This window comes from Apostichopus japonicus, chromosome 15 (assembly GCF_037975245.1).
Source record: "Apostichopus japonicus isolate 1M-3 chromosome 15, ASM3797524v1, whole genome shotgun sequence".
In the NCBI taxonomy this organism is placed as follows: Eukaryota; Metazoa; Echinodermata; class Holothuroidea; order Aspidochirotida; family Stichopodidae; genus Apostichopus; species Apostichopus japonicus.
Window position 1 is genome coordinate 7779217 of NC_092575.1, and position 13532 is coordinate 7792748.

General features: G+C 35.5%; 1 protein-coding gene across 1 annotated transcript; it reads right to left on the reverse strand.

The window, feature by feature from the left end:
• Window positions 1–2502: 2502 nt before the first annotated feature.
• Window positions 2503–12758, reverse strand: LOC139981140 (allatostatin-A receptor-like). Its single transcript, XM_071993328.1, has 2 exons — window positions 11738–12758; window positions 2503–5340 (listed from the first exon to the last, which is right to left on the reverse strand). The coding sequence occupies exons 1-2, from the start codon at window positions 12420–12422 to the stop codon at window positions 4991–4993; spliced, it is 1035 nt and encodes a 344-aa protein (XP_071849429.1). The 5' UTR covers window positions 12423–12758; the 3' UTR covers window positions 2503–4990.
• Between the last annotated feature and the right edge of the window lie 774 nt (window positions 12759–13532).

A 13532-nucleotide genomic window follows, 5' to 3' on the forward strand; every position in this document is an offset into this window, starting at 1 on the left:
AAAAAAAACCCGGATGGTTGCGTCTCATTCAATGGTTATGAAGTTAAAGGAAAACTGTTGTAGAGCCCTTTTAAGCAGTGTCCAAAATTCAAATATATATCTACAATCACGAGGATACCATTTAAAAGTATTAATACTCCATATCTATAGGGATAAACGGGTTTTTGTTTTGGTTTAATAAAATCCTCAGTGGCGTTGCCATGGGGTGGCCGGGGGGGGGGATACGTGCCCTCCCCCAAAAAGTCGTGCCCCCAGGTCCCCCCCCCCCCGATGCGATTTGTAGTGTTGAAAAAATACTCAAACAAAAACTTCATCTGCCTCACTTAAAATCATAAATATCGGACAGACTAAGCCCGTAAATTCTTGAACATAAAACATAAATTATTAAGGTTTTTTTTTGGACATGACAACAATTTATTTCCAGCAATTTTGTATTTGTACAATACATTTATGTTTAATAATGCATAAACGAAACTTATTTGATATACACTAGAGACAAAAAAAAATACATTCATTATGATAATTTATATACAATATTTAAGCTATACAAATGCATGGAAAGGAGAAAAAAAAGGAGCGCAATGCTTTTATCATCTTTTCCCCATTTGAATATATTAACATAAATTGATAAAGAAACAAAACCCCATAACAAAATTAAATAATATAAAATTAAAAAAAAAGAAAGAATTTTGTCGCTAATCAATACAGTAAAAGCTGGAAGTTAGAAATTAGTTTTGGCATTGATAAGCTGACAATATGTTTTGTATATAGTTTTAAAATGGTTCAAGGTCAAGGCTGACTTAATTATAATATCTAATGAGTTCCAGAGTTTAACCACAGATATGGAGATGGAAAACTGCTTTGTCCTTGTCATCATTATATCAAACATTATATTGAAATCGTTTATTCGAAACTAAGGAAAAATAATTTTGTAGAGCATTGAAGGTTAAACCATGTGAAAAACTTTGAATATAAAAACACCCGTGTTAAAATCTATACTATGATGTTACTTTAATGTTCTTAACTTGAAAAAAATGCTCAAAGGTATGGTCCAGAAATTTAGCATGACAAACGATACGAATAACCCTCTTCTGTTTCAAGGATAAGGGGGAAGTGTTGGTTTTATATGTATTTCACCATGCTTCAACGCAATAAATCAGGTAGGGGAGAAAAATAGCACAATATAAAGAAACAGGGCATTGGTTTTTAACACGTGGCTAGCTTTATGAATAACTGCAATACTTTTAGAGAGTTTCTTTGAAATATGAGTAACATGATCATTCCAAGTAAGTTAATGGTTTACAAATACACCAAAAAGCTTTGTACTGTACACTTTTTCTATGTTGAAATCATTTATGGAGATATTTAAGTTATTTTTCCACTCTACTGTTTGAGAATATCATAAACTTTGTTTTATTTACGTTTAAAGATAATTTATTTTATGCAAACCATTTACTTAAATTATAAAGTTCATTGCTCACCAGATTACATAATACATTAATATCTTTGACAACAGAAAATATCTGTGTCGTACGCAAATAATACGAAATTTCAAATATTTGAAGCACTACAAATATCATTTAAGTAGAGAATAAACAACTTGGATCCAAGGATGTATCCCTGGGGTACCCCGCATGAGACAACAAGTAAACCGGACTTGAAATTATTTATTTGGACATATTGTTTTCTATTAGAGAGATAACTTCGAGCCAGTCTTGGACTACACCACGGAAGCCATAATGATCCAGTTTCTTGAGTAAAATTTGGTGATCTATTGTATCAAAAGCTTTTTTTAAGATCTATGAATACCCCAGGGTTGGTTTGTTTTGTCCAGAGATGTTGTAATTTTTTTCAGCCAACTGTAGTATAGCCATATTTTCTGTCAGTCCTAAAACCATATTGTATCTCATTTCTCTGCAAGAATGTGATTTTTAATGATGAAATCATTTAACCGTTTGTAAAAAGTTTTTCAAGAACCTTTGAAAACTAAGGGAGCAATAAAATTGGTTTGTAGTTATTAAATGTATTTTTATTACCAGTTTTGAAAATATGAATCATTTTTGCGACCTTCATAGCATCAGGAAATTTAAAGTACCTTCGGAGAAAGACTTGTTACAAATAAAGGTAAAAGATTGTACTACATATGACATAATATTCTTAACAAATAACATGTTCATATCATTACAATCAATTGATGTTTTATTGGAAAAATTCTTAACAAGTACTTCATTAACATCAGTATCAGCTAAAAACATGGAATTAATGTTACTATTGGCAAGATAATGAAGGATAGACCCAGTTTGATCAGGAATATTAGCTGCTAAATGTAGTCCAATGTTTGTAAAGAAATGATTAAATCCATCAACAATATCATCCTTTTTAACTTCCAAATTGTTATCTACAAAAGAGTCAGGATAATTACTTTCACCTCGATTGTTTTTATTTATGATATACTGTTCAAAACCTTCCATTTTTCTATCAAATTATTTTTGTGCTTATCAATGAGTTTTGAGAAGTAATAATTTTTACAGGATTTCAGAACTGAATTCAATCTGTTTTATAGCTTTTATACCTTTGTTCGGCCTCTGCTGTTCTGTTTTTAAGAAATCTTATAAAAAGTGTTTTTTTTCTGTTTACAAGCATTATTTAATCCTTTGGTCATCCAAGGTTTGTCAATAACCTACTTTTTCAATGATACCTTCTTAATAGGACAACTTTATGTTTACAATTTAGTAATTATTTTGATGAATTATCATATGAGACATTGACATTATCAGCTCTATAAACCATGTCCCATGATTGCTGGCTTAACTTATCATAAAAGAGATTAATGGATGCATCATCACTTTGCCTCATGTAAATGCACCCCTCGCTCGGCCTGTGACTCTCTTGCATTGGGCCCATAATTACATACCAAAACTACTGGAAGGTGGTCACTAACATCATTTATGAGTTAATCGCTGCATAACTCAATACATAGTACATTTGTAAAAATATTGTTAATCAATCTCGCAGAATGACAGGATACATGTTGATCTATTTATTGACGGTAACAGACCTAAGCTGAAAAGTCCATCCACAAATTCTCGAGGACTGTTACGATGTTAAGTTGCAAATATAGCACCAGATTGCATCTAAGGACCCTTAATGAATCAAAAATTTCTAAATTTTCTCAATAAGGGGGTACCCCCTCCCCTTAGACCCCTCACCAGGACGGCATTCACAAATAAACATTGTGCCCCCCAAGATTAAAATGTCTGGCGACGCTGCTGGAAAGCCTATACCTACCCTTTCTGCAAGCTGCCATATTTTTTTGTGAAATGTCAAATTACCCACGATGCAACGTTTTCATGACGTCACAAATGCACTTCGGTAGTGTCAGACTATGCAGATTCTCTCGTAATACCGCTGCACACAAAACAACTCTCGCGTACGGTATATGCTGAAACTATTAAACTATCACGGATTTTCAAATTATTACAACGGTTGAATTGTACATAATTATTCAGAAATCTAAAGAATAATATCTTTAGTCATCATGGAGCCATCATGCGGACCAAATGCGTTCGATTTTGAGTTATCTATACAGATGAGATTTAGCCTATAGGCCTAAACTAGTAGTGTATCATTCAATGTCTATCACAAACATAGTACCGGTAACAAGTAGTTACTATATAACTTAGTAATAGTAACACTGCTCGACATATTGTGACTGTGAGCATCACTTTGTCGATAAAAAGTAAGGTTCATTCGAGCAATTCAACATGACTCAAGCACACACTAACCCAGACGACTATTGCGTAGAACTTACTCCATCACCAGACATAAAGTGCGACAAAAAAATCGTTATTTTCAGAAGAAATTGATTGAGCCGTATTCCAGACTTTGGTTGAAAACAATGACTTACACTCTGCGTCTGCTTTGACAATCAGCTTGCAAAATACCGATTTACGCAAATTCAATGTATAAACGACATTTAGCGAACGTATGCATCTATAATTCAAAATTGGATAAAAATATGGTACATTTACTTGAATTTTGAAGGTATTTAACATTTAAAAAAACAAGTATTCTAAAGTCTTACAAGTTTAAGTTGGCAACGCATTTTCAGGAAATCTCTCGGGTGCATGTATGACGTCATAAACAGCTGATTGTCTACCTCCCTCTCCTCCAATATTGCGACACGCATCGGGAAGAGGGCGGGCAATTTGAATTTATTTTTATTCAATGAAGTCGTATAAGGAATGACACGATTGACGTAAATATGTAGACTTAAAGTATGTGAAGAGTCAATCAGGCAGTATTGCTCCCCTTTAATAACTGTCAGTTATAGGGCTAGCATATACTACATGAAAATGTCATATGTCATATGCCTCGTATACAGATCATAAAAAATTAAATTACAACACAAAGTAAAACGCATCTTATTAGGTTAATGTAAGCGTCGCCGACTGCTGGTATATAAAGATATAAACCACAATAAATCAACAGGACGAGAGGTGACGCTTTTACGATTATAATACAAAATAACATTTATCTCTTTGAAATTATTTCAAAAGAAGACTCACTTAAAAACAGCAAAAAAGACTCACTGACAGGCAACGTCAAGTGATGAAGTCGGTATCGTTGCTTCCCAATTCTTCATTTCTTATCATATGTCAAGCACCGTTCAATAGTTATACTATTATACACAGTATAAGTTACATACACTTGATTTCCTTTACACATTAGTTCCTTGTGCAGTTGTGATACTACTATATATAGCTCAATGTAAAATGATAAGATCTTTTTTTCTGCTATTTTGTTGCAATCCATCGTTTTGCTGCAAAATGTTGATATGATAACTTTCTGATGCGAACGATAGACAATCATTTTGTTGCAAAATTGACGAGATTTATCAATTAATTGATCAACTGATCAAAAACAAATGATCTTAACATTTTCGACGGCAACGACAATGCGTAACGTTATAAATACATTGATCGTCTGCCTAAGCATTTGGAGTGTCGGGAGTGGTACCTGACGCAAGGAATGGTGTCACCGAATCAGGTTTGATTCCCAAGGACTTCATTACGCCATATCTGAACGGCTTATGCTTAAGTGTATAAATAAATGGATTTATACAAGAATTACAGAGCGCTAACATCACTGAGAAGTGATAATATATGCGCGTAAAATCGATCGGCGCACCAAGATTATACAGAAAGAATATGATTTGGTTTGGCGCCCAGCAGACGGCAAACGTCACCACTATAATCAACAGAGTCTTCTCCAGATCTTGAGCCGTTTTTAACTTCCATGAACTGGCTGGATTTTCTTGACGTTGTTCCCCCTCTCCGCCTATGGATTAAATGAAACAAGTATTGGCTGGATATCCCACACATAATATAACAACAACATAAATTACACACATTATCAGTAAACGAAGTACTATCTCGCCAAGAATATAGCAGAAACACCGTATAGGCAGATGGACAGATCAATGCATGTAAAGAGGGTTGTGTCGGTCCCTTCTTGGTAAGTGATATTACTTGGGACTTGGGACATGCCCATTTGGGGAGCAAACGATGAAAATCACAAAGGAATCACGCATGCAACCAAACCATTCATTTGACTTGTTGTTTAGTCGATCCAGGCGCGTAGCAAGGAGTTTTCCAAGGGAGGAGCGAAACCTGTAGGCAAACTATCTAAGCGTAGCGCCACCATCAGTTGGCGCGAAACGTTCAAGAAAATTTTGGCCGAAAATGCCTCCCAGATCGCTGGAAATGGCACTTCCCATGCCTTGTAAGTTGCATCTAAGCTTGAAATTTCTATCATAAAATATCATAAATTTTTTTTTAAAAAATGCAAAGGGGGAGGGGGCGATCGCCCCTCCCCTGCCCCTTGGCTACGCGCCTGAGTCGATCAGTGATTTGATTTACACTTGGTAATAAACATTGGTTGTTTACATGCAAAGCACGTTGGTCACGGAGACCAGTTATCAACACGAGCTGAATAAAGTATCTACTGCCTTGCAGGCAATCAAAATACTATATATTTGGTCACACGATTGAGAATCGCAGCAACCCTGCAGAAGCTCAGCTCAGCTTCTATTTGGGAAATTTGTTTAAGATAAGAGATAAGATAAGATTCACTTTATTAAACCCGCTTCGGGTAATTAAATGCTCGTTGTACAGAATAAGATGGATATAACATTAAAATACAGCACATGTAAATTAACTCACGTAAAACAATAAGACAATAAAATTGCAAAGTCCAACAATGGCAAGACTAAGTATGACAAAAACAGTGAAGGTGTTACCAGAGGGCAAGAACACTAGCGATTGTAATTTTGATTATGGATTCTGATGCACTGTGGGACGAATGAGGAGAGGTGACGATTGGCTATATTTCTGAGCAGTTTATCCATTTGTTTTTGCGAAAACTATAAGACATAGGCGGGATAACGGTGTCATTTCCTTTCCTCTCATCTCCTTTGCCCCTTGCCTTATGCTACTTCTTATAGCAGAAAAGTTTGTCTCAATGTTAGAAAGTTATATTCCTTCAAAGTGGGAACACTGTCACGAACTTATTTTATGCAATAGGCCGTTGTACTTATTTCTAGGGGTAAACTAATGCCCCATTGCAAAACAAAAAATTAACCAACAGTATATATGCACTTCGCAGTTTTCATTCATGCAAAGATAGAACGAAAACGTAAACAAAAAATGTTCCTCTGCTTAATTTGTTAATCGTTGGGGATATCACGTTTGATTTTTGCTGACCCAAATTGCTCACGAAAATTACACGCACAATAACAGAGAGGCATGTAGCTTGTTTACAATCGCTGTCCCACTGAGAAACGTTAAAGAGCAGAAATCGGAATCGGCTCCCACAGGTCATTCTCACATTATCGTGTTTACACACACCAACTGTGGAAAAATTCAAATTGCAAATCTGCCAAGTTGTCCCTTTTACAGAGAATGACATCGAACTAGATAGGAAACCTGAAACAGTTGTTGAAGTAATAATGAACAACATGTATATATCCCTGACTGATGAAAACGTATATACAAGGCTGATCTTTCGCAAAAGTATACATATCCGTCCGTGTGTGTCTTTCCACCCGATACTCATACTAGCTAGTTGTAGTACAGTTACTAATGTTCATGTTCCACAACCGTGCATCAGTAACTACTGCGCTGTGTTCGCAACACGGTAACATGTGTTACGTGTGTTGCATGTGCCACCTGTTACACATGTTACCGTGTTACGAACATAGCGCAGTAGTATACTGATGCACGGTCGTGGAACATGAACAGTAGTTACTGTACTAGTTATGAGTATCGGGTGGTCTTTCGATAAATGTATACATTTCGTAGCAGTTTTAAATGATTGATTTTTTTCCGTAAGTCAGCAACATATTTATTTGCTTTGAGCATTTCAAACAGAATCCGATCAGATCGGACGAGTGCGATTAATGTGCAGGTTATATTTTGTGAATGAGATTTTTATTTAGTTTTTTTTTCTGTTTTTCTGTATTTTTGTTTCCCTCCGAATTATTTGGAATTTATCTTAGGATTACAACAAGTCTATTGCTATAATCTTTATACGTTACTTTCGTGAGAGCATATATATGTGCAATACATTGCAAACGACAAAATACTTTCGAAGTTACGAAAAGCAAAAAAAGGGCTCTTCGTAATTACGAAACTACGAAGAGATTTCGAATTTATCCTATTTTTCCTCGTGATTTGCATATTCATTATGAGGATACCCAGGCGTTAGCTTCTATTTATTTTTAGGTAAATAACTGTTCCATATAGTAAGTAAGTTTGAACGTGAACGCAGTATTCATGATAATTAATGAGGCTGAGCTTGCACTTCTGCCACACATACCCACACGTCACACGCCTACGTCGACCCATCCCCAAAGGAAACAGAAAGAAATCTGAAACCACAGATAGTCCATGTGCAGGACGAGCCCCTCCCCCCCCCCCTTACCAACCCATGGACCGTAAAAATGGCTCAGTGTCCAAAATCTTCCAATATGCAATCTATGCTGCAATTTTCTAGTTGGCTTATTTTTTCTTAGCAATATCTAAATCTGTGCATGTTTCGACATAATATATATATATATATTTATTTATATATATATATATATATATACTGTCCACAATCAGGAATACACCGCATATAACGTTATAAAGTGTATTTTTATAGTTGACTTCCTTTTTTCTTAGCAATATCTGAATGTGTGCATGTTTCCACATAATATATATATATATACTGTCCACAAACAGGAATAAACCGCATATAATGTTATAAAGTGTATTTTTATAGTTGGCACAGTTGATCGTAATTTAATTAGGTTTCTCGATATTTCTTTAGTTAACTTTTTATCATCATTGACAGAGAGCTATAAGAAAGACGAATGTAGAAATGAACTCAGTAGATGTATATAAGTGATATAGAAATTTTGCTTTTCAAGAGCTTTCTTCCGTTCGTATAAACAGATTAATGTATGAGAAGGGTAAATCTAATAAACTATGTCAATATTCGATCAAACTAACTTGCATAAAGCTTATATAAAGAGAAATTGTTTTCTTCTAAAAATGTACAAGGATGTCGCTGTCGATTTTCATCATTTTCATTCATTTTTTCGTTATTATTGTACTTTGTTATAGATGTCTTGGTAATAACTTAATTTCTAATTTGATTCAAGTAGAAGGTTTCATCTTGCTTCTTAATTTCTGTGTTTGTTTTGCTCCTTGTATAGGATATAGACCGGTTGTATTAGAACGAGGTCACGGGGTGTGTTTGTAGGTGTAGCTCATTTATTATTTAGATAAATAGGTCAATTGAGTATCTTCAAATTAATTTTCTGCCACAAAGTAAAAAAAAAAAAATCAATCATAACCATGACCAAAGTCAAATTCCAAGCCACAGGTCGCTTTATACTTTTTTTCCTCTGAAGTTTGAGAGGTCTATAGAAAGTGTCGTGCCACTTTCAAAATTCAAGTTAAATTTCAGTTAAAGTAACCCATTAGTATTATATTTAATAAAAACAAAATTATCTTGTTTTTTGGTTTTCTTCAAAATAAATAAGTATTACTAGTTATTAATACACGATTTCATATTGTATGGATGACGCATTTCATGACGCAATGCAGCAACCAAATTTTTTTTTAAAATATGATAACAATAAATCGTAAACGCATAATCTAATCTAGTTTTTTATGGCTTGCATGTTGAAGAGTATGAATGGAAGTACATGTGGTGAGAAAATTGGGTCAATTGAGGCAATTTTAGACCCATTTAGGCCTCCCAGGAGCAGCGTAGGAAATTTGTTTACCACTGAGTGAAGAGGTTTGTTTACAAGTGCCGAAAACTTCCGGCTCGGATAGCAAAAAATCTACATGGTCATGATACGGAAAATTGATGGTGCCATGAAAGGCCAACTTGTCAGCTATCCGGTGATGGGTAGCGTTTAGCTAGTGAAAACTTCTATCTAGACTTAGAGACCACATTACTTTTGTGATTTAGTGTGTAAGTCAATGGGGCTTTTAATGGGCGTATGCTACCCTAAGGTGTGTTGTTGACTTTCGGAAGAATCTCCACCGCGTGTAGCGTAGAGACTCTCCTGAAACGACAAACGTTAATGAATGTTGTACCTCTGTTTTGACCGTAACATGCAAGTTAATGAGAAAGTAATTGATGAGTCTCAACAGCTCGCAGACAACTTTTCTTCTTCTTTTATTAAAGTGATTCTCATGTAAGATTTCTAAACTTTAAAATATTCAACTTTTACTTCATTATTGGTAAGGATACGTGGTTAGTGAAGTAAATGAACTTTTGTTACGGACTTGAACTATATTTATAGTATTCAACAGTGTCGAAAACATGCATGATAAACATACACACTCACATACAAAACTACCCGGCATCAGACGTTTCTTTTTGCACGAGTCTTCACTCCCTTTATGGCAGACTTTGGGACTTGATACGTTATAGTCCAATGTGTTAATGTTAGTCCATTGTTTTATCAATTCTAAGAACTCCATCAAAACATATTTTAACTTCATATAAACATTAGATCATCCTTGGTTGACATTCAATACAACTTGACCTTGACAAATTTGTAAGACATTATATAAAACTTGTAATTTGAGGTTATAAATGTTTTATGTTTACCCATTGCATTGTATCTGAGGAAATGACTTAATGTTCTGTGTATTAGACTACATGGTTCAGCCAATTGATCTGACTAACTTCAGCTAAAGGAGCACTCCCTTAAGAAACAATTAAATGTTATGGAAATACAACCTGAACTAATAGCAGGTGTTTTTATGAATTTTTAATATATCAAACTTAATTTTTTGCCTTTAGTCATTCATTAATGTTGAATTTTTCATTGATATTTTCCTCAAGCTTGTCACGCAATTTCTCTTTCATACACTCGAGAAAGCTGAAACAATGGTTAGCATTTACGTCAATTACAGTGTATAGAACAGAAGGAGAGAATATTTTTCTCTAATTTGCATAGAAAACAAAGAAGTAATATATATTTCATGTTGATTGCAATGTGTTGCAAAAGAACAAAAGACAAGACGATAACACTTTGCTACCTGTTCTGCATAAAAGTGAAGAAATGAATAAATGGAGAAAAAAGAACTAAAACGGTGGATTTCAGTTTAGTTTTAGACATTTATGAAGCATATGGCATATCACCAGGTAGCACATGTTCAAAATTAGTGTTGTAATTAGTACTTTAACTTGTCGCCGATAATGAATAACGTATAAACTCCGTTTATTTGCATCATTATCATAATTTTATAAGGAAATGATTTTAAAAAAGCTGACCGTGCAATATGGTCACAAATAATGGAAAAGTTAACGGTTTCACATACTTTGTGGCATTACGACAATTAAACCACGATATCTCTCAAAAGAAGCAAGATATTCCTTATGTATTAAGGCCGGAGGGCGTGAGGTGGTGGCAGGCTGTTCATCACAAATATCTCAATGTCGAGATGTGGGGGGGGGGGGGGTCAAGGGGAGGAGGTTGTTAGAAAAGATATATCTGTAGTCCGTGAGATAATCAGACGTCCGAGAAAATATTGAATGGGCGCGGGAAATATGGGATAAAGAATAGGGAATTCTCAGTTTTATAAAACACTGAACGAAAAATGAAGTGCGCTAACAAAAAGGAGGAGGGGACGGGGATATAATCGTCGCCGGTCCTGACTGTCAACGCATATGCAGATAATGGCTGGGCTTGCTTCTTCTATAATATGATAATATGATTTCATATGTTTATCGTTCTTGTTTTGATACATAGAACCCGTTTTTGAAATGTGGCAAAGATCAATAGAAAGGCGGAGGATGTCATGAATTCTACCTTCTATTTCCATTAATTACAAATACTTGTGTCGTAACTAAATACCTTTGTCACAGCTGTACACATTCCTTGCATTCTAACATTCATAACGACAAATTTTTGGATTTGACCAGCTGCACCTCCTAGTCCCCTCTCCCTACCTCAAATAAAACTGGTGGAGACAATATTTATCATTGTCCATACTGCCCCCACCTCGTTAGTAAACAACAAACAAATCACATTACAACAACACCAAAACAAAAGAAACACATTGGTATAAAAACAAACTTCCCCAAACCGCCTCAAATGGAAAAAAGGAAAGGAACTGTACCTCCATTTTGCAATTTCAAAGTTTAAATGGTTACGCCTGTGGCCTACCTGATTTTCTGTCGGCTCTTCGTATGGTACGTTGTTGCCTTAGTCTCTTGATCATATAGTAATGGAGGAAAGTGTTGGTCACGATCGGGAATACGTAAATGAGAATAAACACATAAACACCGATGAATCGCTGGATTCTCGAAGAAAACTGAACAAAACTACAATCTTTCGTCGAAGAGTCGTAATCGAAAGTGAAAAAGAACCATGCGCTTGAACATCCTCCAAGTAACCAGCAAAAGAGCATAATAAACAGACTCTTTTTAATTGTAAACATATTCTTGTAAACCAATGGATACACGATAGCAACAAATCGTTCCAAGTTAACAGAGAGCAGGCTGTAGATGGACGCTATAATGGTCACCCACAGAGGATATTTAGACACGAAAACTCGACAAATAAGCTCGCCAAGAAACCCATGTGGTACAGAAGGGGTGGAGAGGAAAAAGTGAAAGGGTATCACCCAAACACAAGTCAACATATCGGTAACACTGAGGTGTATTATAAATTGACTCGTTCGATTTCGCAACGCTGGGATGCGAACCAAGGCGAAACATACCAAAAAGTTACCGGTGATTCCAACTGCTGCGATTAAGCCGTAAATTATACGAACAAAGCTGTTATGTTCTATTCCAACTGCCCATCCGGTGTCCATATTAGGACTCTCAGTATTGTTTTCTGACGCCATGATAACGAGAAGATGGAAAAACCTCTGGAATTAAATGTACAGTGAAATCGTTTTGTAGAAGTAGCCACAAAATGCTTTTTTTTTGTCGCAGATAATGATGTAAGATTTATAATTAAAATTAAACTTAGTATCACAATGGCTATAATTTCCTCACCCTTGGTTTCATTTTATTTTATACGTCAAAGATATTAACTTGCACGTATATATTGTTCTGCTAATTAACCCATATCTCAAGTGCCGAATATCTGCTTGATTAGCGTTCCCTGTGACATGTAACCGTAATTTCTCGCGAAACTACTCGTCAACGCCGGACAGATCGTTGTCGAAAGGGATGACTTCGCTGTTACTGAGTCAAATCACGTCAAATATACTGGTGCAATGTGGCCGATCTTTAGTACTTACATACATATTAAATACCGATTGTCATGGAAACAGGAAAAAACCCAAAACGTCTGCGCTGACGTTAGAGCAGTAGATGTACGTAGTGATAATATTGTTTACAATACTTTATAAGTTAGGTGTAAATACGCCGTGTTGATCACGCGATTGTCAGTCACATGTAATGATTAAAATTAATATATGAACGATTTTAAACCATCTGCTTTTTCCTACCTTAACTTACACAAACATTTTTCACCTCTTAGTATCTCCTCTAAGGTACGACTACTCCAATGTTCCATACAAACTCTATGCCGTATTATCCTAAAAGCTGACAGCATTAAAAATAATCACAATATTACTCCCGATTCTAATATGCAAAGTATCACATATGTACATTTTCTATGAGATTATGAAAGTGTTGTTGGCACAGGTTATCATCTCTTGCGTTGGGAGGCGACAATAGGGAATAGGGTGGGGGAGGGTATAGAACGCCGTTTGTTCCCTTGAGGAGGAGTTCACGGAAAATAAGAAACATTTTGGTGGTAAAATCGCGATGAATAACTGTTGATTATTGTATTGATAAGGCGGTGGCAAGAGTGGCTTCTGTTGAGTAGACTGGTATTTACCGAAACCTTCATACGGGTATGAGCCATACTGACGTGGAGAAGAATTTTGAGGGATGGGAAATATGGAACGCCAAAACGGACATTCTCAGTAACTTTTTATGCA